The sequence below is a fragment of the Bos grunniens genome, chromosome 26, assembly GCF_055505025.1.
Source record: "Bos grunniens cultivar Pamir isolate PY7600 chromosome 26, Bosgru_T2T1.0, whole genome shotgun sequence".
In the NCBI taxonomy this organism is placed as follows: Eukaryota; Metazoa; Chordata; class Mammalia; order Artiodactyla; family Bovidae; genus Bos; species Bos grunniens.
In genome coordinates, this window is record NC_141190.1 from 34,044,781 (window position 1) to 34,069,250 (window position 24,470).

The 24,470-nt window shown below is 37.4% G+C and overlaps 1 protein-coding gene across 2 annotated transcripts; it reads right to left on the reverse strand.

Moving 5' to 3' along the window:
• Positions 1–531: 531 nt before the first annotated feature.
• Positions 532–24,456, reverse strand: DCLRE1A (DNA cross-link repair 1A). Of its 2 annotated transcripts, XM_086377073.1 has the most exons (10): positions 24,320–24,456; positions 23,671–24,129; positions 19,156–20,847; positions 17,292–17,425; positions 16,074–16,192; positions 12,684–12,824; positions 9,098–9,243; positions 7,891–8,045; positions 2,472–2,613; positions 532–1,136 (listed from the first exon to the last, which is right to left on the reverse strand). In XM_086377073.1, the coding sequence occupies exons 1-10, from the start codon at positions 24,339–24,341 to the stop codon at positions 976–978; spliced, it is 3,171 nt and encodes a 1,056-aa protein (XP_086233199.1). In that variant the 5' UTR covers positions 24,342–24,456; the 3' UTR covers positions 532–975. The 2 variants fall into 2 exon arrangements, with proteins under 2 accessions (XP_086233199.1, XP_086233200.1); XM_086377074.1 differs by lacking the exons at positions 532–1,136; positions 2,472–2,613; positions 7,891–8,045; positions 9,098–9,243; positions 12,684–12,824 and adding an exon at positions 13,906–14,211.
• Between the last annotated feature and the right edge of the window lie 14 nt (positions 24,457–24,470).

Here is a 24,470-nt window from a genome sequence, read left to right on the forward strand (position 1 = left end):
GACTCTTATGACCCCATGGACTGTAGCATGCCAGGCTCTTCTATCCATGGGATTTCCCAGGCAAGAATACTGAAGCGGGTTGCCATTTCCTCTTCCAGAGGATGTTCCCACCCAGGGATTGAACCCACATTTCCTGCATTGGCAGGTGGATTCTTTACTGCTGAGCCACCAGGGAAGCCCAATGCAAAAATATGTTTTCTTATTTAAACTCCATTAAAACATTTAAAACATGCATTATCCCAAATTTTCATTTTGGATCAGCTACTTAATCTCTGTTTGGGTGATCCAGATTCATAAATAAATTACATAATCTCACTTAAAAAATTGCAGTCTAAACTTTTAGTTATCTGATGTCTTGAGCAAACAATCCAGATAAACATTATTCATGCAAGCTTTTCTCCAGCCTTTATTGGGTAATTATCTAGGCTCTCTGAGTCATCTTCAGAGTCAAATGTTCAATTACTGTCACTGAAATTTTATAAAATTACATAAACATCAATTATAAATCCTAAAAAACAAATGACACTATAGCATATTTAAAGATTAATTTATTTAAGTATGCATATCATATAAACTTTTTATCATAAAAATATGCCCCATATTAAATAATTTTAAAGATACGTAATTACTTATATATAATGCTTTCAATAGAGTTCATTATCATGAATTCTTTGGTTCCCGAATCTGTCTTTGTTTCCCCTCCTGCTGCTGGATGCGGAATACAATAGCCCCCGCAAGAAGGGGCAAAAAACAAAGGTACTAGGCTGACCAGTCTCAGTTATCATGGACGATGCTAAGATGCTCTCCACAGTCAGCACTATGAACATACTACTCAAATGTAAATGAGAACTTAGGCAGAAGGAGTGACCTTCATGAGGTTTTTCACATAAAGTGTACTTCATTATCACTGAAGATTTAACTACTAACAAGCGAGGTCTAAGTTATTTAACTATTTCTGAGCCCTTTGGGGTAATGTCAATATCCAGCTTCCAGTTTCCACTCTTGAAAATATTTCTCCATTGTGCGTCTAGATTTCAAGGAGCCCACATTCACAGTAGGTATGATTTTCTGCGGCTTCAGCCACTGAACAAAACGTTTCATCTCTAGGTAGCTGCTGTGTTCACTGTAAGGAATCCCTGCAATACAAAAGATAGTGCTTACTAAACAAACTAATAAAAAAAACTGCATACACCCAAAATAAAATAAAAGAGAAAAAGAAAGCAATCCAAGTATTTTTGCCAAAAACTCCTTGGCGCTTTTTTTTCTGATAACAATATTTGCTAGTATTTTTTACAAATTGTTTTTCCTTTGTTCAGTCCTTAAGTTGTGCTCAACTTTGTGCGACCCCATGGACTGTAGCATGCCAGGATCCTCTATTTATGGGATTCTCCAGGCAAGAATACTGCAGTGGGTTGCCATGCCCTGCTCCAGGGTATCTTCCCAGGTTAGGCATCGAACCCATGTCTCCTGCCTTGGCAGGCGGATTCTTTACCACTGAGTCACCAGGGAAATCGTCTATTACAAATAATAAAGATTAAAATTATATAAACACTTTTGAAGATTAAAAAATGCTATTACTTTTCTACGTGAGCTTCCCTGGTGGCTCAGATGGTAAAGAATCTGCCTGCCAATGCAGGAGACCTGGGTTCAATCCCTGGGTCTTTTCTACTTTTCTATGTAGATACTTAATGATATGTATTTCTATAGATTCTTATATGTAAATAGATTTTTTCTTTTTAAACAATTCTTCCCTTAAGCACTTTGCCCAGCTACTGATTTCATGAAAATTCTAGAAGAAATATGAGTAAAACCTGAAGGGTAACAAGCAAAAGATTCTTGATTTCCAGAGCAAGTAAGCAGATTCCATCCCCAAGCTTTGTACACATTAAAAGGAAAAAAAAGAAAAAAAAAGATTAAGTATTCAAAATCTCATTATCTTCTTTACTGAAGATCAAATACCACAGAGAAAGGGTCCTGGTTAGAGTAAACTAGGGTCTAAAAATGTCTCCATTGGCCACTATAGTCATAAGCCAATTTCTGAGGACAGAAATGATTAACGTACTCCAAAGATGAAAAAATTAAAAGTCAAGTTTGTAACTCTTGCTGTCACCACATCCGTCACTGTCTTCGTATTCTCAGTGCCACAGCATCATTTAAAACACAGTGGTACCACCCATCTCTCCTTTTGAGTAGTATATTGGGTTGGCCAGGAAGTTCTACAATCTCCCCGACATGTCACTGATAACACACACGGGTTCCTCTATATTAGTCACTGTCTACTAGCCGCACTTCTTTATATAAGTTTACAATGTACTAAAGATACAGGTTTAGAAAGTGAGGAGCAATTTTCACCTGTTAAATTCTTAAAGATACTTTGGTGCCTCTTTTTTGTTGGATCTTAATTTTACCGCTTTTTTAAAAAAAATGTAAACTAATTCCAAATATTAAGAGTAAAAGCAAAATGAATATACCATATATTGAAATGTTTCCTTTGGTCTGGGGAATAATATCTGCTAGACTAGTTAACTTGTTAGAATGCGTCCAACCTGTCGGTCGAAAAGCCAAAATCTGATTGTATTTCCCACCACATTTCTTCAAGTGATTCTGTAAACCCTGTTTAAAAAAAAAACAAACAAGATATTTATTTAATGGTTGGTGAAGATGGGTAATGTGGAATAAAACAGAATGATTAAAATGCTGCATTGGCACAGTTTCGGGGAGTTTTCAGTTGGTGAGCATTGGAAAACCTAGTGCTGTGTTCCTCACAAGAAAATAAAATAACTGAAAAAAAAACTTTCCCCTTTGCTTAACTGAAGTTGTGTGTGTGTGTGTGTGTGTGTGTGTGAGAGTAGCTCAGTCGTGTCTGACTTTTTGCAACCCTTATTAGAGGTATGATACTAACACTGATAAATGTTGAGTCCTTACTCTCCATGCATTTACACCAATACAGGACTGATGGATGGATATAAAGATGGAAATAATTTTATAACTGCATTATACTCAGCACAGACATACATTTTAAGATGCACAGTAGCTCTTTTCAAATGTTTACTCCTTTTCACCCTTTATACATGAACTAGAATAACTGCAAAACTTCTCAGGCTGCTCTAATTAGAAATAAAACGCTAATACATTTTGAGTAGAATAGAACTTTCCAAACTAAGGTTGTCACTAGTGAGGACATTAGGTAAGATTCTTAGAAAATCAGTGACCAAGGTTCAACCTTCGAAAGATAAGAAAAACCCAGATAAAGGCAAAATGGCATGAGGGATATTTAAAAAAAAAAAATCTAATATTTTTTGGCTAAAGACTAAACCCAGAGTGTCAAAGGCTTAATGTAAATTTATAATAACATCCTGCTGCTGCTGCTGCTAAGTCACTTCAGTCGTGTCCAACTCTTAGCAACCCCATGGACTGCAGCCTACCAGGCTCCTCCGTCCATGGGATTTTCCAGGCAAGAGTACTGGAGTGGGTTGCCATTGCCGTCTCCATAATAACATCCTAGTTTTATTTAAAACAATAAGAAACCTAAATAGTATATAGTGTCATCTTGGATTTCCAGAAGTCTCCTTTTTCTTCTTTAACCATACATATAAACTACTGAATTTTAAAAAGATGCTGGCAAGAAGCTCTGAAGAAATCATAAAGACAAATCCACTCATCTACCTATTTGTTCATTCAGTAAGTATCTGTTCCAGGGGCTGATATTCGAGTGGTCAGTGAGACAGAGCCTTCGCCTTATGGAAGCCTACAGCATAAGGGAAGACTTCCATAAACACCACTTTCTGAATCCTTTTCTTTTTTTTTAATGGAAACAATGTGCTCTTTCTTTTTAAAACTCTCATAATCTATTACACCATCAGCACCTAGGAACCTTAGATTGATTTCTTCAGAAAGGACTTATTTGTTTATAAACTCCTAGAAATGGAATAGCTAAGGATTTGCCCCTAATTTCCCTTATAAGTGGATGAAGAATGCCATTTCTCTGAACCTCAGCATAGGAATACTACCTTTTTAAAAAGTATGCCTATTTGGTAGAAGACAAACACATCATTGTGCTTCATTTAAAAAATTTTCTTCTTATTATCTACAGGCTGATGATTTTATTGTGTTTATCAGACACTAATATTTCACTGGTGAATTAATAATAATCTTTTGATTTCTTTTATATCAAATAATGATCTTTTGCTAATTTGTACACCTACCATTAAACAGTCATATATCTTACCAACTACTATCCCTCCTCCAAAAAAAAGTTTCAGTTACAGATACATAAGTTTTCATTACCATATCCCTGGTTCTGCAAATTTTCAGGTTTTTGTCTTGCTTAGTCTAGGATCTAGCTAACATAATGCTCTTTGCTTAATTACTAATCCTCTTCTCTTCCTGTCCTCACAAAGAAAAGAAAATGACAGGAGCCAGGTTTAGAGCAATTATACATGTAGTATCATAAACTAAGAGTCCAACTTTCAAAAATAGGTCATCAAATTTATCCATTCTTATGTGTCTCTGTCGGAGAAGGCAATGGCACCCCACTCCAGAACTCTTGCCTGGGAAATCCCATGGACGGAAGAGCCTGGTAGGCTACAGTCCATGGGGTCGCTAAGAGTCAGACACGACTGAGTGCCTTCACTTTCACTTTTCACTTTTCATGCATTGGAGAAGGAAATGGCAACCCACTCCAGTGTTCTTGCCTGGAGAATCCCAGGGACGGGGGAGCCTGGTGGGCTGCCGTCTATGGGGTCGCACAGAGTTGGACACGACTGAAGTGACTTAGCAGCAGTAGCAGTATGTGTCTCTGTAAAAACACTTGGGAGAACTGAATCATAAGTAATTTCTGCTTTTCATAAGACAAATTAGAGTTACCACAAAAACATCATTAACCTGTGCCACAAACAAAAACACAGGACATCATCATCTAAGCCAAGCACACAGAAGACTGCAACCACCACCATTCATTAACCACAACTGGAGGACTACTATCATGAGGAATTTTATTATGATTTAGTCAACATAAAGTCCCTGATCTATGACTTGTTTCTCTGTTTATTGATAACTAGTTTGTGATAAAAATGCCTTCAGTAGATGCTACTAAAGTTATTTTTCAGTATGTAAATTAATCATCTATAACTAATGTTTTACCACATCCCATCAATCAGGTTAAAACCAGGGGTGGTAGTCAATTACGTTCTTACATACACAAACCTGGGATGCTGAACTAGGTAGCATGAGTGCTATCATTTATAGCAGAGGCCTCCAACCTCTGGGATCTGATGTCTGATGATCTGAGGTAGAGCTGATGTAATAATAACAGAGATAAAGCGCACAAGAAATGCAGTGTGCTTGAATCATCCCTGAACCATTCCCCTCCCGCCTCCCAGTCTGTGGAAAAACTGTCTTCCATGAAACCAGTCTCTGGTGTCAAAAAGGTTGGGGATCCCTGATTTACAGTGTTTTTAAGTCTTTCAAGCCGGCCTCAGAAACCCTGACAATTGTATCATGTTTACATTTGCACAAAAAAGTCATTTTCTCTGATGCAATAAAACTATTTTGCCTAGTTTAAAAAATTGCCTTTAAGTACTAACTAAAATGTAGCCTTATAGTAACCATCTGCTTCCGCTCCACCTGAGTTTTGAAGATATGAAATTGTAAAAAGAATGTCATCACTATCTGGTCACTTTAATGGAAGAAGGGGAAGAGCTACAGAAAAATACCAAAAACATACAACAAATAATGGAAATAAGACAAAGATTTCAGATATTCTTTTTTTTTTCTTCAAAGCAGGTAACTGCTAGTTTTTTTTTTTTTATTTAAACATACAGTTAAGTGGTTGTTGGTACAGTCACAAAGTTATGTGACTATCACTGCTGTCTAATTCTAGAACATTTTCATCAATACCTCCATCCACCCCTGCAAAGAAAACACTGTTCTCATTAGCAGTTGCTCCCTATCTCCTCTCCCTCAAGCCCTGGAAACCACTAACCTACTTACTCTCTCCAGATTTACCTATTCTGGACATTATATATAAATGAAATCATAAAATATGTAGTCTTTTGTGTCTCTTTCACTTGGCATGTTCTCAAGGCTTATTCATACAGCAGCATGAAACAGTAATTTATTTCTTTTTACAGCTGAATACTTCTGTTTTATGTACATAACACTTTTTTTTTAATCCATTTATCATTTAATGGACACTGGAGCTTTTTCCAGCTTTATGGCTACTATGAACTACGCTGCCATGAACATCTGTGTAGAAGTTTTTGTGTGGACATTATGTTTTAATTCTCCTAGGCATATACCTAGGACTGGAATTACTGATCATATACTCAATCCATGTTTAATTTTTAAAGACATTAACACATTGTTTTCTAAAGCAGCTGCACCACTTAACGGTCTTGTTAGCAATACATGAGGTTCCAGTTTCTCCATATCCTCATCAACAACTGGCACTATCTTCCTTACTACAGCTATCGCTGTGAGTCTACAGTGGTGTCTCACTGTGGCTTTGATTTACAGTTCCCTGATTGCTAACAGTGCTGATCCTCTTTTTCTCATGTGCTTACTGGCTGTCTGTATACCTCCTCATTCATTCCTTAGGCCTCTGCTGCCTCTGGCTTCCTCCAACATTACTTCACTGAAATAGTCCTTGTGAACGTCATCCTTTCCTTATATGACCTCTCACAGCACAAGGTACTCATAAACATTCTTTCCTGAAAACTCAGCCCCTTCACCTCCATAATATTCTGACTCCCCTACCCGTTTTGTCCCCTTAAATGGATCATTTGTTCAAATGAAACAAACTAAGCAAGAAATAAGACAGTAAGATAAAAATCATAAACATATGTTATACCCTCCTCAGGATATCAGTGTTCATTTTTTGATTAAGCAACATTCTCATTAGCCTCCATGCAAACTGGATACCTCTCAAATTTAACCCATGTTTGCAAAGCTGGCTTAAATGCTAATGGACAACACTATGACTTGATTATCCTTGACATTTTTATGAATTACGTACTCACGGAAATAGGTGCCAAAAGGATTTTATCATAATCTCATGAAAAGAGGAGAATTTCCTTACTCAAGGCATAGAACTAAAATACTTAATTTTCCTTACACTGTATCAGTGTTCTTATTTATGACAGATATAGTAATCAATACCTACTAAGCTATTTCAAAAGGCTCCATAAAATTGTTTCATAAATAACAAAATTAAAGATATGTTTTTTGGTGTACATCATGTTCTTTATTGCTTTTAATACACAGGTTTGATGTATTCCTTTGCAAGGTGTCAAAATGTTAGTAAAAGGAATGAATCTTAGTATCTGAATAAATCTGACAAACAAACCCCCATAAATTACAGGGAGGTCACATCATATGTATCTTAATTTATACCTCAGAACTAACACTAGAACTTTTTTTTAAAATACACCTCTACTATTTCATTTAATCCTCACATATATATTTTCAACATATATCAATGGTATAGTGGCTTAATAATATACAGAATAGACCTGAAGAAAAGTAAGAATGCCTTAGAATTCTTCATTCATTTCCCCACTCATCCAGGAAGAAATGGAAAATAATCTTATAAACAGAAGGTGTGAACGACCAGAGAGATGCATACATTTTTCTATTTTTGTTTCCTCCTTTGTTTCTTCCTTCCCTAGCTCCTAAACTCCTGGTGAGCATATGAATCACTCTATACAGCTGCACCAAAAAAAACTTAAAAACATTTCAAATTTCACTTAAAGGATTTTTTAGGGCAAACTACTTTGTCTCCGTTGTAATTGAATTTCTCTACCTTAAATGCAAGTAAAATGGCATTCTAGTTTACAATCATCAGATTGCCTTTTCTAGTTCATCCTAAAGACGTATCTCTTGAGTGCTTACCTTAAAATTAATTTGCATCATTGGGAGAAGGTGAACCAGTGAATTGCACATGTCTGTAGTGATGAAGGAACTGACTTCTGGTATATTGAAGCACTGTAATGTGTTATATTTTTCTCTGGACATGCCTACTTTTGAACCCAGAACATCGGCAATGGCTATAGGAAAAGTTTAAAAATAATAAGTTATAGTTCATGAAAAGATTAAATAACAACTTAATCAACTTTAAAACAAGAATTTACCAAAAAGAAATTTAAAACATTCACACTTTTGCAATAATGTCTCAAAAAGGCTGAATAATTTTCTTGGTTAACCATAAGGAACGGAGAAGGCAATGGCACCCCACTCCAGTACTCTTGCCGGGAAAATCCCATGGACGGAGGAGCCTGGTAGGCTGCAGTCCATGGGGTCGTTAACAGTCAGATGCGACTGAGCAACTTCACTTTCACTTTTCACTTTCATGCATTGGAGAAGGAAATGGCAACCCACTCCAGTGTTCTTGCCTGGAGAATCCCAGGGACAGGAGCCTGGTAGGCTGCCGTCTATGGGGTCGCACAGAGTCGGACATGACTGAAGCGACTGAGCAACAGAACCATAAGGAATAAATTGTGAGAAATCCAATAACTTATTTTTAAAGAACTAGTCTTTCAAAATTATAAAAGATGGATGGAAAGGGGTTGAGGGAGGGGGAAAAAATAAGTTTGCAGGAGTTAAAACCCTGACTGTATCATTTTACATCTTAGTATTTGACATTATGGGACCACAGTTAAGAAGAAATGGAAAATACTTTGCAAAATAGTACCATACTATCTAGAAAAATTACAGTTGCATTTCCAGAAATCATTTAGGAACAAAAACTAAACCTGTTCTCTAAAATAATTAATTGATAATTATCATCAAAAAATGCAGTGAAACTATACACTAGTCATCTCTCAGTCTGCTAAAATATTAATGTAGTGTGGGCTTTTGCTCTATCAACACTTTGTAGATATAAAGGCTACCATAAACACACTTATCAAATGTTTCCATTAAGTCTTTCAAAGTTTAAAGGAATTAAACTCTATCAAATTTTTCTTCAATTTCAAAGGTAATACTGAATTGTTTCAGGAAATAAATATCGAGCACAAGAACGATGCCTGAAAGGGCTTTATGCAAAAAGAATCTGATCCTTGTAATACAGTAATGTAAATTAGCTATAGCTATCACCCACCTAGGAAGATTTTCTCTTTTCCAATAGAGTAAGTGCCACAGACAACAAGAGCCCGTGGGTTTAGAGTTACAGTCTCAAAGGCAGTGTTGATGGCAAACTGGATAACCTCTTGCTGAGATGGAAAAGAGTATTCCGGGCTGCAATATCTGTAATATGTAAATACAGTCTTACTAAAAGAACAACAAGAAAGCCATAGCATTAAGTCGGATGCTATTTTACAAAAGAAGCTTTATCAAAATTACATACAATAGCAGTATAGTGTATGAACACCACTGCAGTTACCTCACCAGTGCCTGTGGTTAAAATATTTGTTAACAGCTATTGATTATTTATGATGGAATTACACATTTTCAATATACCTTTTTCATTATATTTATCACTCTCAAATACAAAAACTGCATTTTCTTCCTTCAAGAATATTTCTAGTTAGCTATTTTATCTATGAATTGTAAACCTTAATATCTTCTTTTTTTAACCCCAAGCCCTGTCAAAGAAAATACTATTGATAGGGATTGTCTTTATGGACTAAAGAATTCTGCTTTATCAAAAATATATATTTTTAATAATGAAATGGAACATGAATTTGATGAAGTAGCATAAAATCAAGTAGTTAATATTCACACGGTTGTTATTCTCTCTTAGGAGATACAGAAATATATATAATATTATAGGAATATAGCAGATCTAGTTGTGTTTACCTCAATATAATAACACCCAAAGAAAAATACTACTATTAGTATTAACTCTAACACTTCTAGTTATAGATATTCGACATGAAAGTTCAGCACTTTTTTACTAAAAAACTCATAAAGTATAAACATCAAAGAAATATACTCTTTGCTGGTCAGCTATAAGAGCAGACAAAACTCAGTCTTCTCTCCTATAAAAACCCACAAAGAAATTCAGAATGGTATGTAGATTAAAGTAACAATAAAAAGGTTTCTTTTAAAACATTATTTTCTTAATTCACCTAGTATTTAAGTACATATAGAAGGATGGAAAAATTAGCAATAGTGTTAGAAAACTGGATATGGAAGATCATCTCTTACTAAAATATGCCATCCAAACTCAGGTCTTATGGAGACAGATTGAAATAGTTAACATCATTTCTGAAAAACCGATGAGAGGTATTTTAACAATAATAAAAGGACAAGGGATTAGATCTGACAGAGTGCCTGAAGAACTATGGACGGAGGTTTATGACACTGTACAGGAGACAGGGATCAAGACCATTCCCAAGAAAAAGAAATGCAAAAAGGCAAAATGGCTGTCTGAGGAGGCCTTACAAATAGCTGTGAAAAGAAAAGAAGCAAAAAGCAAAGGAGAAAAGGAAAGGTATACCCATTTGAATGCAGAGTTCCAAAGAACAGCAAGGAGAGATAAGAACGCCTTTCTCAGCGATCAATGCAAAGAAATAGAAGAAAACAATAGAATGAGAAAGACTAGAGATCTCTTCAAGAAAATTAGAGATACCAAGGGAACATTTCATGCAAAGATGGGCACAATAAAGGACAGAAATGGTATGGACCTAACAGAAGCAGAAGATAGTAAGAAGAGGTGGCAAGAATACACAGAAGAACTATACAAAAAAGATCTTCATGACCCAGATAACCACAATGGTGTGATCACTCACCTAGAGCCAAACATCCTGGAATGCGAAGTCAAGTGGGCCTTAGGAAGCATCACTAGGAACAAAGCTAGTGGAGGTGATGGAATTCCAGCTGAGCTATTTCAATTCCAAAAGATGATTCTGTGAAAGTGCTACACTCAATATGCCAGCAAATTTGGAAAACTCATCAGTGGCCACAGGACTGGAAAAGGTCAGTTTTCATTGCAATCCCAAAGAAAGGCAATGCCAAAGAATTCTCAAACTACCGCACAATTACACTCATTTTACATGCTAGCAAAAACAGACTGGTTCCAAATAGGAAAAGGAGTACGTCAAGGCTGTATATTGTCACCCTACTTATTTAACTTATATGCAGAGTACATCATGAGAAACGCTAGGCTGGAAGAAGTACAGCTGGAATCAAGATTGCCAGAAGAAATATCAATAACCTCAGATATGCAGATGTCACCACCCTTATGGCAGAAAGTGAAGAGGAACTAAAAAGCCTCTTGATGAAAGTGAAAGAGGAGAGTGAAAAAGTTGGCTTAAAACTCAACATTCAGCAAACGAAGATCATGGCATCTGGTCCCATCACTTCATGGCAAATAGATGGGGAAACAGTGGAAACAGTGTCAGACTGTATTCTTTTGGGGTCCAAAATCACTGCAGATGGTGACTGCAGCCATGAAATTAAAAGACGCTTACTCCTGGGAAGGAATGTTACGACCAACGTAGATAGCACATTAAAAAGCAGAGACATTACTTTGTCAACAAAGGTCCGTCTAGTCAAGGCTATGGTTTTTCCAGTGGTCATGTATGGATGTGAGAGTTAGACTGTGAAGAAAGCTGAGTGCTGAAGAATTGATGCTTTGGAATTGTGGTGTTGGAGAAAACTCTTGAGAGTCCCCTGGACTGCAAGGAGATCCAACCAGTCCATTCTAAAGGAGATCAGTCCTGGGTGTTCATTGGAAGGACTGATGCTAAAGCTGAAACTCCAATACTTTGGCCACCTGATGGGAAGAACTGACTCATTTGAAAAGACTCAGATGCTGGGAAAGACTGAAGGTGGGAGGAGAAGGGGACGACAGAGGATGAGATGGTTGGATGGCATCACTGACTCAACGGACATGAGTTTGAGTAAACTCCGGGAGTTGGTGATGGACAAGAAGGCCTGGTGTGCTGCAGTCCATGGGGTTGCAAAGAGTCAGACACGACTGAGCGACTGAACTGAAAAAGACAATGGGGCTTCCCAGGTGGCGCTAGTAGTCAATAACCCCCATCCAAGGCAGGAGACATAAGAGACATGGGTTCTATCCTGGGTTGGGAAGATCCACCTGGAGGAAGAAATGGCAACCCACTCCAGCATTCTTGCCTGGAGAATCCTATTAGTCAGAGGAGTCTGGTGGGCTACGGTTCATGGAGTCGCAAAGAGAAAGACACAGCTGAAGTGACTTAGCAAGCATGCACTCAAAAAGACAATGGCTTATACTATTATGTTGATAGCACTTAGGAATTCAAGACTGTTGCTTATAGATTACCTTTTGGAGAAAGGAACAATGTAATTCTGAATATTCAGACACAGACCTCATTCTCTGTTTTCTTTTCTTCATAATCACACTTAATTGTTACAAAGATACTTTGAAAGGATAACCTTAAAGGATGTTTTCCTAAAGTTTGCTCCCAAATTTCAAATTTTCCTTCCTTGTTTCTGCAACAAGATTCTCATATAAACCATATTTTCAAAGGGATATTACCAAAAAAAAAAAAAAATTGAGCTGGAGTCAGTTAAGACATGTAATCCCAGATTTGTGCTAAGTAAGTGTATGTTTTTTCAACCATCTTTCTGATAAGTACTTAAAATGATAATTGACAGTAAGTCATTACTTTGATTACCTAAGCACAAGCTCAAATTATTCATAATATACAGGGAAATGCTGTCAGTGGAAAAAAGAAGCACACAAACAAAGCTTCTCTTACGTTGTATCCAAGTAAAGCGTGTGGACTTTGTGGCATCCAAGTAGAGAACGTTCCATGCTGGGGTCTGCTCTGAAGTCTCCCGTGTGTAGTATGACGTGACCGTTAGGAAGACAAAAAAGGATCATGACAGCACCTGGACAGCTGAACACAGACATTTCAAAGGAATATTATTTACACAGATCAAAACAGCTAAAGAAAGAGTATTCATTTCAATATCAACAAGTTAACACACTTTATTAACTGACCACAATGATATAGCATTGTACTACAGAGAAGTGTAGCATTTTAAGGTAAGGGAATTTATGTCACACACACAAAACATTGGTGTGCAGGAAAAGGTTAATTCAGCAGGCCAAGGCTGGTAAAACTCCACACATGCTCAAGAAAGGCCTGTCTTTAGGACTAGTCCTTGGGAGCTGAGTTTTGGGTCCTTGGAGCATTCTGCCTGCTAAGAGTGTTTTGGATGCCGCGCCCATTGGGCCATGTGTTACTAGTTTGATCACATAGTTACTAATAGTGGTGAATACTTGTTTTGTGCTTTAGGGGAACTGGAGTCTGAGTACTGAGGTCAGTCATGCGGGTGCTAGAATTATACACTGCTGTTGCTGCTGCTAAATCACTTCAGTCATGTCCGACTCTGTGCAACCCCATAGATGGCAGCCCACAGGCTCCGCCATCCCTGGGATTCTCCAGGCAAGAACACTGGAGTGGGTTGTCATTTCCTCCTCCAATGCATGAAAGTGAAAAGTGAAAGTGAAGTCGCTCAGTCGAGTCCGACTTGTAGCAACCCCATGGGCTGCAGCCCACCAGGCTCCTCCGTCCATGGGATTTTCCAGGCAAGAGTACTGGAGTGGGGTACCATTGCCTTCTCCAGAATTATACACTACTGACTTCCAATAAAATCCCTGGATACTAAGGCTCAGCTGAGCTTCCCTGGTTGGTCACAGGTCCCATGTGTTGTTAGGGCTTCCCTGGTGGCTCAGATGGTAAAGAATCTGCCTGCAATGCAGAAGACCCTGGTTCAATCCCTGGGTCAGGAAGATCCCCTGGATAAGGGAATGGCAACCCACTCCAGTATTCTTGCCTGGAAAATCCCATGGATGGAGGAGCCTGGTGGGCTGCAGCCCATGGGGTCACTATGAATTGGACTCTTAAATTCTAGGAAAACACAGGAAATAATTGGAGAAGGCAATGGCAACCCACTCCAGTACTCTTGCCTGGAAAATTCCATGGACGGAGGAGCCTGGTGGGCTGCAGTCCATGGGGTCGAGAAGAGTCGGACATCACTGAGAGACTTCACTTTCACTTTTCACTTTCATGCATTGGAGAAGGAAATGGCAACCCACTCCAGTGTTCTTGCTTGGAGAATCCCAGCGATGGTGGAGCCTGGTGGGCTGCCGTCTATGGGGTCGCACAGAGTCGGACAGGACTGAAGCGACTTAGCAGTAGCAGCAGCAGCATTAAATAATTACAAACTTCCCTTTCCCTGAACCCAAAATCCACACCTCAGTGACTTCACTGGGGAATTCTATGAAACATTTAGGGAAGAAATAATAACAATTACTATATGACATATTTCAGAAAATATACTTCAGAAAATAGAGGAGAAGGGAATACTTCATGAGGTCAGTATTACTCTGATATCAAAGTAAGACAAAAGTATTATTTAAAAAAACCTGTAGACCAATAGACATTGTAAAAAAGACAAAATTCCTTAACAAAATATTAGCTATCAAATCTACCTATAAATTTTCAAAAAGGGTAATACATGAAGACTAAGTGGGGTTTATCTCAGTAATATAAGGCTGGTTTAAATCCATCTTTGTCATTTACCACATTAACATTATAGAGGAGAAAAATTATATTATAATCTCAATAGATGCCAAAGAAACATTTGACAAAATTCAACACCCTTTCATCATCACAAACTTCCAGCAGAGGGGATTTTCCTGATAAAAGGCATCTATGAAATACCTATTGCTAACATCATACTTAATGGAAAAAGACTGAATACTTTCTTAAGATTAAGAACATGGGAACATGTCTGGTCTCACCACTTATATTTGACATTATCTGAAGGCCTAATCCAGTACAATAAGTAAGAGAAAAAATACCACTCTAAATGGAAAGAAAGAAGTAAAACAAAATCATATTTGTAGACATATGTGGAAAATTTTCAAGACTCTATTAATACAAAAAAACCTACAACAGCTAATGACAGGTTTAGCAAGGTCTCAGGATGCAAAGTCAAAGAACAAAAATCAGTTGTCCATCAAGAACTGAATGGATAAAATAACTGTGTAGATACTATGCAGTAATAAAAAGGAACACATGACAGCATGGATGAATCTCAAAAATACAACATGTGACAGAAGCCAGATAGAAAACAGGAGTTACTATATGATTTCATTCAGATGAATCCCTAGTAAAGACAAATCTAATCCACAGTCACAGAAAACAAGGTTTTCCGAGTCCGAATTGGGGTTTGGGATTGACTGGGAAGGAACACAAGGAAATCTCCTGTGGTAGGGAATATTTTCCATATTTTTATTGTGGTGGGAATTACATGGGTGTGTACTTTTGTCAAAATTCAACAAAGACTTAAAATAGGTCCATTTTATTTATGTAAATTACACCTCAATAAAGTTCACCAAAAAAAAAAATCAGAACTGGAGTTGTTATAATTGGTGATTAAAAAAATAAACAGCAGCAAAGTTAGCAGATAAAATCTCACCGGCAATCTGAAAAAAACAGCACTGGCCTGGAATTTAGGAGACCTTGGTTTAGTCTTAATTTTAATTCTCTAAGTATCTATGATCTCTAAGGTACACGGAAAGTGTAAAGATGTGTAGCTGACTGCCAGTTGTATTTTGGCACTGTGAATCCTGATAGTACTTAACATTGAAAAAAATGAGGTGAAAAAGAAAAAAATTTTTTCAAGAAAAAAGTCTTCCAAGTCTTGAGTATCAAAAACCTAAAGGATTTCTTAAAGGAAAAAAAAAATCCTCTAGAATCTGAAGTAACAGCTGGAGTACCAGCTGGTAATTTATATAAGTGATATTAAAGAAAATGGCAAAAGGTTATCTCTTAAAGAACAGCAACAATATGTTAAAAGATTAAAAAAAAATAAGATAGAGTCTCATATGTAAAGCACAGTAATTAAACTATACTAAAAAAGGGTTAGAGAACACTTAAGAGAATCTCTCTACATTTAATCTTTGTTTCTGTATTGGGTACATTTTGTTTTTCCAAAAGAAGAAACACATTTTACTTGTTTTAAGAAATATCAAGCATAATAGTTTCAATAAAAAGTTCTTAAATAACCATGCAATGTGTTTTCCTTTTGAATATTTAAAAACTGGTTGTCAGTAAGGTAACTTTAATACTTACTGATTGGCATCTAGCAAAATAACCTTGATACCATTCACTATACATTCAGTGTCTGTTGGCAAGGGATGGATATATTGTTCTTGTACATGAAGTTTGCTCTTCAACAAATTGCCAGTTATCTGCAAAACAGGATGTGCTTATTGCTGATACATGAAAACATTAAATAAGTCTTTATTTCATATCTACTGAAGAACTCAAGCATCTTAATAATTTCCTTATTCTTTCACATATATTCATGTAAACCTACCAGAATGCCAGGAAGAACTTTCTAAAATGCATCACAACTTTGCTTAAACACTATCACCGACTTCTCCCTCACCTGTAAAAAGTCTGTTACCCAGCATGACACACAGAATCCTTCATGATTTGGCCCCTACCCATTTCTGCGGGTTTATCTACTGTTATTCCTTAGCTTGTTTTTAGCAACTGAAGTTCTTGGAATGGCTATACTTCTCAGGTGTCTGTTCCTTTACACAAACTCTTCTCTACCTGGAAGGCTCTCTTCTCTTTCTTTTGCCTGGATCTGGAATCAGACAGACCTGTGTTCAAACTCTGTGTCTGTCATTACTAGCTCTGTGACTTGGGGCATGCTACTTAACCGCTCCAAGCCTCAGTTACTTCACTAATAAAAAGAGGTAATTCAAGAATACTTAAGGATTAAATCAAATTCTATCCAAAGTCCTTAGTAGTACACATTAAAATGCTCACCTTTTAATGATTAGTTCAAGGTGTCTCTCTCACCATGAAACTTTTTCTAACCTTAGCCTAGGACATAGTAAAGCCCCCAACTTCTCCCTACTTCTAGGCATTCTGTTTACTTTTCTACTACAAATAGTACTGGTACTATTCTAGTACTGTAATATTCTAGTACAAATAGCCCACTGGAGTACTGGTGAATGTGTAGGCTGTAAGCTCCCTGAAGTTAGGTATTTTGCCATGAGTATCTTTTTAGGCATTCAGTAAATATTTACTGAATGAAACATGTTTCAGTACATCATGAGCTAGCTTATCTGTTGTCTCTATAAAATAAAGCATATTTAAAAAAATCTATTGTAACTATCGACAATAACTCATTTGATTTTAGAGTCTAAAATGTGGAATCTGCTTTTTCATACATTTTCTAGAAAAATGATCTTAAAATTTTAATTATTTTTTAACCAAACTGCTTAGAAATTCACTGCATTCCACAAAATCAGAATTGAGAATACTAGAACTTACCTTACTACAATAAATGGGAAATGTGAAGTTTTTAGACAATCCAGCATAATGATCAGAATGGAAATGAGTGAGAAAATAGGCAGTGCAACCTTCAACCCATCCATACTGAAAGGCATCGACCGTAAAGCCAGTTCCTACAATGAAAACACCAAAGCAGCTGCTTTAGCAAGAGTGAAGTAAAAGTTACCCAATTTGCTTATATAGCAAATGCTCTTACACCTTTACATCTCATGTCCAACTTAACTTTACAATTTAATTTAAAAATCTACACCACATAAATTCATCAAAGGATGATCCTAGAGATAAAAATGAGTCTTGTTAAGTTTAGGCTAAATATACCCAGTATAGTCTTTAAGAATAACTTTGCCAAAAAAAAAAAAAAGTACTAAGCTACAAACCAGTTATTTGCTTAGCTGAATGTTTTCATGATACTTACTAGGCACCTAAAAATCCTTTACTTCTGTGAAACCGCAAAAGGGGAATGCTATCTTTCTTCTAAAACATGAAATCTCAATAGGGGTGACATTGACCTGCTTCTGGCAGGAGAAAAATGGTTGATGACCCAAATGATCTCACTGGCCCTCCAAAGAGTCACAGAACAACAACAGGTAAATAGATACCCCTAGTATTTGAATTTCATTGTGGGAGGTGGGGAGGAGAAAGGGAAATGAGAAAAAAAAAAGCCTAAAAAGGCTCCCTAGAGCACCAATTATGAAAAAAAAAAAAAAAAAGATTGAGCTGTTGTAAAACATGCAGGTAAATAAGCATACCTCCACAATTCTACAGAGGCCTATCCACACATGGCCCACTAGTTCCGGGCTCACTTTAAATATATAAATTTAATCAAAACGTGCATAAATACTTTTCCTTACATAAATATTTTGAGCAAATTATAATTTATAGTATCAAAAAAGCACATTAAAGAATCCTCCTGAAACCAAGTGCATTTTGGCAGTTTTATAGTCTTTTCAGAAAGGTACCTGGTTTCTTCAATAATAAAATTCATTTTACTACACATTTCTCTATTAGCTCTTCTATGAAGGCACAAGAAATTAAAAAAATATGAAAAGATTACGAAACTAAATTATTACATGGTTTAAAAATGGTTAGCATTTATTATGACCTGTGTAACCCATGACATTTTCCTTCTTTGAAGCTTTTTCAGTTCAGTTCAGTCACTCAGTCGTGTCCGACTCTTTGTGGCCCCATGAATCGCAGCACGCCAGGCCTCCCTGTCCATCACCAACTCCCGGAGTTCACTCAGACTCACGTCCATCGAGTCAGTGATGCCATCCAGCCACTTTGCATTTCTCTTAAGTTCTTAGAGGCTGTCTGTTACCATGGTTACTTACAGAAATCCTTTCCTTCCTCTGTATTAAGCTGATCTATACTACTTTTTGTCAAATCTGTAATATCTATATAGATAGTACAGTATCTTGTATATGGTGGTGGTGTTAGTCACTCAGTTGTGTCCAACTCTTTTTGTGATTCCATGGACTGTAGCTCGCCATGCTCCTCTGTCCATGGAATTCTCCAGGCAAGAATACTGGAGTGGGTTGCCATTTCCTTCTCCAGAGGATCTTCCCAACCCAGGGATCGAACCTGGGTCTCCCACATTGAAAGCAGATTCTTTACTGTCTGAGCTACCAGGGAAGCCCCATTTTGTATATAGAATATGTTTAGTAGAAGTTTGCTGAACTAAATGGACCAAAAAAAAGATTAAATAGGCAAAAAAAAATCTGTTACATAAAAAATAAGGGAAACACAACAAATTGTTTCACATGCACACAACATGAGCAATGAACATGAAGTTTAAAGAAGTTGCGTCTTTGTAGATATATTAAGCGTTGCTACTTCGACTTACCAGGTATTTTCTTATAGAATGGGCATGTCCTTTTCCTTAATTCTCCTGCATTAGATGACTCTGAGATTTTAGTGTTCTCTCTCTGCACTCTGCCATGAGCTGATTTTATGAAGGTTTTGTCTTTACTTAAATTGACTGTTCTAGGTACTGTCTTCTTAAGGTGACCTGGATTCTTCTGATGTCCTCCTTCCTGCAATGAATCTGACTTTTTAAGTCTCTTTTTTTGATGCTGTGACCCCTTATCAGAAAGCTCCACAGAAGGCTGACTTTCACTTAAATTCTTTGCCTCTAATTCTAAATCACTTAAAGATTTTTCTGCTTTCCTCTTGCGCTGCTGGGACCTCTTTTCATTAGGACTTACAGCTGTATTGAAGTTCATCCCTTCTAATGAACTTTCCTCCAGCAATTTCTCTCTTCTTTTGGGTGGCAGTCCAAAATACACACCTATATCCATCTGCTTCATTACCTTAGTAGAAGGCTGTGTTGCATGACACTTAGGGCCAGAGGGCAACATTTTCGAAGGCTTAGCAACAGTAGGTGTACTAGAAAATGTTTCTGAATTTAAAACTGGAACTTTATTGTCCAGCATACCACCTAACGCCTTTCTGCAGAAACATGTTGAGTTTGCGTTGTTCTTAGCATTGGAATTCTTATTTGATAATTCTCTAGTTTTACTTTGGGTTGGGTGGAAAGAATGACACCCTCCTCCCTGGTTTTCAAAACGTTTTGACATTTTACTCTTAAGTAATGGAAGAGAATTTTGATTGTAAACAGCTGATTCTTCAATCACCTGTTTCTCTTTATTTGATTGAGATGAGTGAAATTCTGGCTCATCAGGTTTTGCTTTAGAGGCTTGGTAACCAGGAGAAGTAAACCTCTCTGCTAATGCAGGTGGAAGCAACATAAAATCATCATCAGTATATGCTGGATGACCATGTGAAACAATTCTCTTATTTTGGAAAGTAAGTTGAGACGAATCATTAAGAGAGTTGCATTCATACAATTCTTCATTGTATTTATCCTGCGTTAAGAAGCTATCCACTTCGGGGCAGGCCTCCTGGTCCTTCAGTAAGGGGTCATATAGTTTTTTAAACAAAATGGAGCTGTTGTCATCTTCTTCTAGATTGCCATCTTTAGAGCTTTCCATGAAAAATAGTTCCTGTTGTGAATCATCCAGCTTATCATTTGTATCGTAAGTTTCTTCATCACTTTGAAGTGGAGAATAGGAGATTTCACAGTTGCTAAAGTCATTTTCTGGCAATGGCAAATTTCTGTGTTCTGGGTTGTTTTGGCTGTCTAATTCTTCAGCAAGAGGCAAACCAACTCCTACCAGTTTGTCACTGTTAACATGTCCTGTAAATTGTGGGACTTGTTGGGAAGTTTGGCTATTTGTCAAAGAGGAAATCTTTTTATTGGTTTCAGTTGGAGACTGAGAGCTTTTTAGACACTGCGTCACTAACAAGGGATCAGCTGAAACATTTTTTAAGTTTTCTGTTTGTTTCTGATGTGGAGACCATCTTTTCTCAAGGCTACAAAGAAAGTCTGAATTAGTTTCGCGGAAACTCCGCCCTGACCCATGGGAAGGATCCTTGAGAGGACTATTACCAGCTCTGCTTTGAGCTAGCAGAAGGTGAGTGTATCTCTGGTAATGAGAAGGAATTGTTGAGGAACACTGAAGACCATCAGGACACTCTGAAAATTTTAATAAAGAAAAAAGTATTACTGGATCAAAGCACAGAATAAGCTTTGACAGTATTAGCACTATAAATTAACAGGTAAGTGGTTTAACAGGTAAATAATCAGCCCTACTTTGCAGCCTTAGGACAATAGCTATCTTTATACCAACAAAAAATCAACACACAATTATCAGTAATCAAGCATGGTTTTACAAGGTGCTACTTATTATTTTTAAATCAAATATTCTTTTAAGTTTCCTTTCAAATACTCTTTTCTTGGGAAAAAAAAAAATTAAGACTAACACCTTTTTCTCCCCACTAAAAGCTTTCACAAAGATGAGTTCCTCCAAAATGCATGTCATGCTTGTATGAGAAATCTATCCCATCAGTTTCACTACATCTCTATTGCTCAGGCAAAAAAAGAGTAGAGAAAGCTGGTATGTCTGTATCATAAGTTTAAAATTCCAGACTAAAATTCTACTCCAATTTTTGTCTTACCAGGCAACACAGATGTATGACAACCGCAGTACCAAATTAGGTTCCATTATTTAATATTCACACTGTATACAGAAACAGTAATACCAATCTTAATCAGAGTTGTCCATACACTAAACATTTTAGATTCTGTCATAAGATTTGCAATTTAATTTGATAAATTGGTTAATAATAAGGCTTAAGTAATCTGGAAACTTCCCTGGCATACTATTATGATTGAGAAACGGTATGGAAACCGTCTTGGCATAACCTCCCCCTTGTATGTCACTTTCCAGGCCTATCAAAAAATGACTCCCTCCACCTCCAAAGGGCCGGCTTTGTGGCTCAGCTGGTAAAGAATCCGCCTGCAACGTGGGAGACCTGGGTTCCATCCCTGGGTTGGGAAAGGCTACCCAATCCAGTATTCTGGGCTGGAGAATCCATGGACTGTGTAGTCCATGGGGTCGCAAAAAGTCAGACATGACTGAGCGACTTTCACTTTCACCTCCAAAAAAGATATTACATTAAACTGGAAGACTTCATTGCTTAAAACTTAAAACTCCCTCATAAAAGTATACGTTAAAGAACTCAAGAACAATCCACCTGAGATTCTGTTCAAAGGAGTTTATCAGTGAAAAGCAAAGAGAAAAATCTCTTTGAGGTGGCTTCATCTGTAAGACATTTTACCCTGAGGGGCTCATTATGGGACTTCGATTTCTGATTTTCAAGCCACTGAAAACCAAATTACTAGCATTTGTTGAGGCTTTCACTTTTACAGGAAAGGCTGGTGCCAGTTTTTTGTTGTTGTTGTTATTTTGCATCTTTGCAGTACTTTAAAATGAGAACTAGAGGTTAATAATAAAATGTCTTTTGAATCATAGTTAACTGAAAGCCTTATTGAATATTACTTTTATTCTATTGAATTTAAATTCTCTGAGATTTAAAATTTTATATGTGGTATATAACTTTAAAATATACAAAGCAAATAATCAATAACAACTTATTCTCCATATACTATAAGTAGGATTTATATTACATTTAATTTACATATTAATTCTACGTATTACATTTAATTCTACATATTAAACATGACATTTACTATATAGTTTAACAGGTAACAACAGTGTAATATTACTTCCGTTCTCATTTGGCACAATTATTTACTAGAATCTTAATAAACTAACACTCCTTCCTAGTCCTTCTTTCTATACATTAAGAATGTACGGCATCCTTGACTTCAAGAACCCTGTGGACTACATTCATGATTCTCTAAAAGTCTGTTTCACAAAAGATAAAACGGGCAAAGGGTTCCAACTTTTAAGAACACCAAGTGCTCAGACGGTAAAGAGTCGCCTGCAATGAGGAAGACCTGGGTTCTAGCCCTGGGTCAGGAAGATCTTCTGGCCAAGGAAATGGCAACCCCCTCCAGTATTCTTGCCTGGGAAATTCCATGGACAGAGGAGCCTGGCAGGCTACATCCATGGGGTCGCAGAGTTGGACATGACTGAGCGCCTTCACTTCACCTCTACTGGATATCAATTGCTGTTGTTTAGTCACTAAGTCAAGAAGGGCATGGCAACCCACTCCAGTATTCTTGCCTGGAGAATCCCTATGGACAGAGGAGCCTGGAGGGCTGCAGTGTCTGGGGTCGCAAAGGTTTGGACTAAGCACAGCACAGTCACTAAGTCATGTCTGACTCTTTGCAACCCCAGGGACTGTACCCGCCCCCACCGGGCTCCTCTGTCCATGGAATTTCCCAGGCAAGAATACCGGAGCAGACTACCATTTCCTTCTCCAGGAGATCTTTCCAACCCAGGGATTGAACCCATGTCTTCTGCACTGGCAGGTGGATTCTTTACCGCTGTGCCACCTGGGAAGCCCATTAGATGTCAATACCACCTACCTTATGCAGGTGAAAGTAGCCTAATATATGCTCAATTAACATTTATGAAAAATCACAGATGTTTTGGAACTCTTATGAAATAATAAAATGCATTAAAACTTTCTTTTTTGGCCATGCGGCTTATAGGATCTTAGTTCTCAAACCAGGGATTGAACCCTTTCCACCTGCAGCAGGAGAAAAGAGCCCAAACCACTTACCACCAGGGAATTCCCCATTCAAACTGTTTTCAGGTTTGCAACACTCTCTACAGTTATACCAATGACGAGTATCTTTGTACCCTCACAAGAAGGGTAATAATGCATTATCTTGTTTCCTTCAAAGGTGAGTCATTCTTAAGAGTATCTCATCTCACTTCCGGTTTACTACTTATCTGGTTTCCTTCCTTCCTTCCAGATTGTTAAGTCTGGCCTCATTCAGGTCTTGTTGACTATTTCGAGCCCACTGTCTTTTTTGGAATCTTACCTGTTCCAGAGACTGGTGTGGAATCCAAACACTCAAAAACGTGCCATCGAGGTGTTTGACCTAGCAAGGAGGAAAAAGGCATCTGGCAGTTGGGACAGTACCCATCATAAACCGGTCGTGTCTTTGGAGACATGTGTTTGGTTTCGTGAGTCCTACAGCGCTTTTCTGGAGTGGTCTCCGTGTCTTGGGACTGTTGAACACCATCTCCACATATGGAGCTCTGACTGGAAGCTACAGATGTCTGACTGTCTGTTTCTCTAAGGCACGTTTCCGGGGTCTTGACCTTCTTTTTAGTTTCTACAGTCCTTTTTTTATTTCTGTTTCGTTTTGACTGGTGTTGTCCATCTGTTGCTTTTTCAACAGAATCTGGAATATTCTCAGAGCAATTATTTGGACGTACTCGTTTTGGTTTTCTTTTGGATTTGTATTCCCAGATGTCTTCTTCCAAAAAAGCATCTTCTAACATGGCAAAATGATTCTGATCATTAAAAAAGCACTAATCTTAAGCAAATTGACAATCTGTTTCTTGTTACAAAATTATTAAAGGGAATTATTTTGCTGAGGAAAAAAAGGTAACAAAAAACTTACTAACTTGATGGGACTCTAAAGCTCTGGTAATGAATATATTGGGAAACCACAAACCTCTTACCTAAGAACACTTGCTGTTCCATTTATAGCACAGTAAAATTAACAGGGGTAGCATCTGAGTTTTCCATTGTGTATACTTCATTCAGGTCTCTTGGCTTTTTCCAGGACTTGATTCATAAAAGTAAGAATCAGTAATACTTTGAATACCAAGT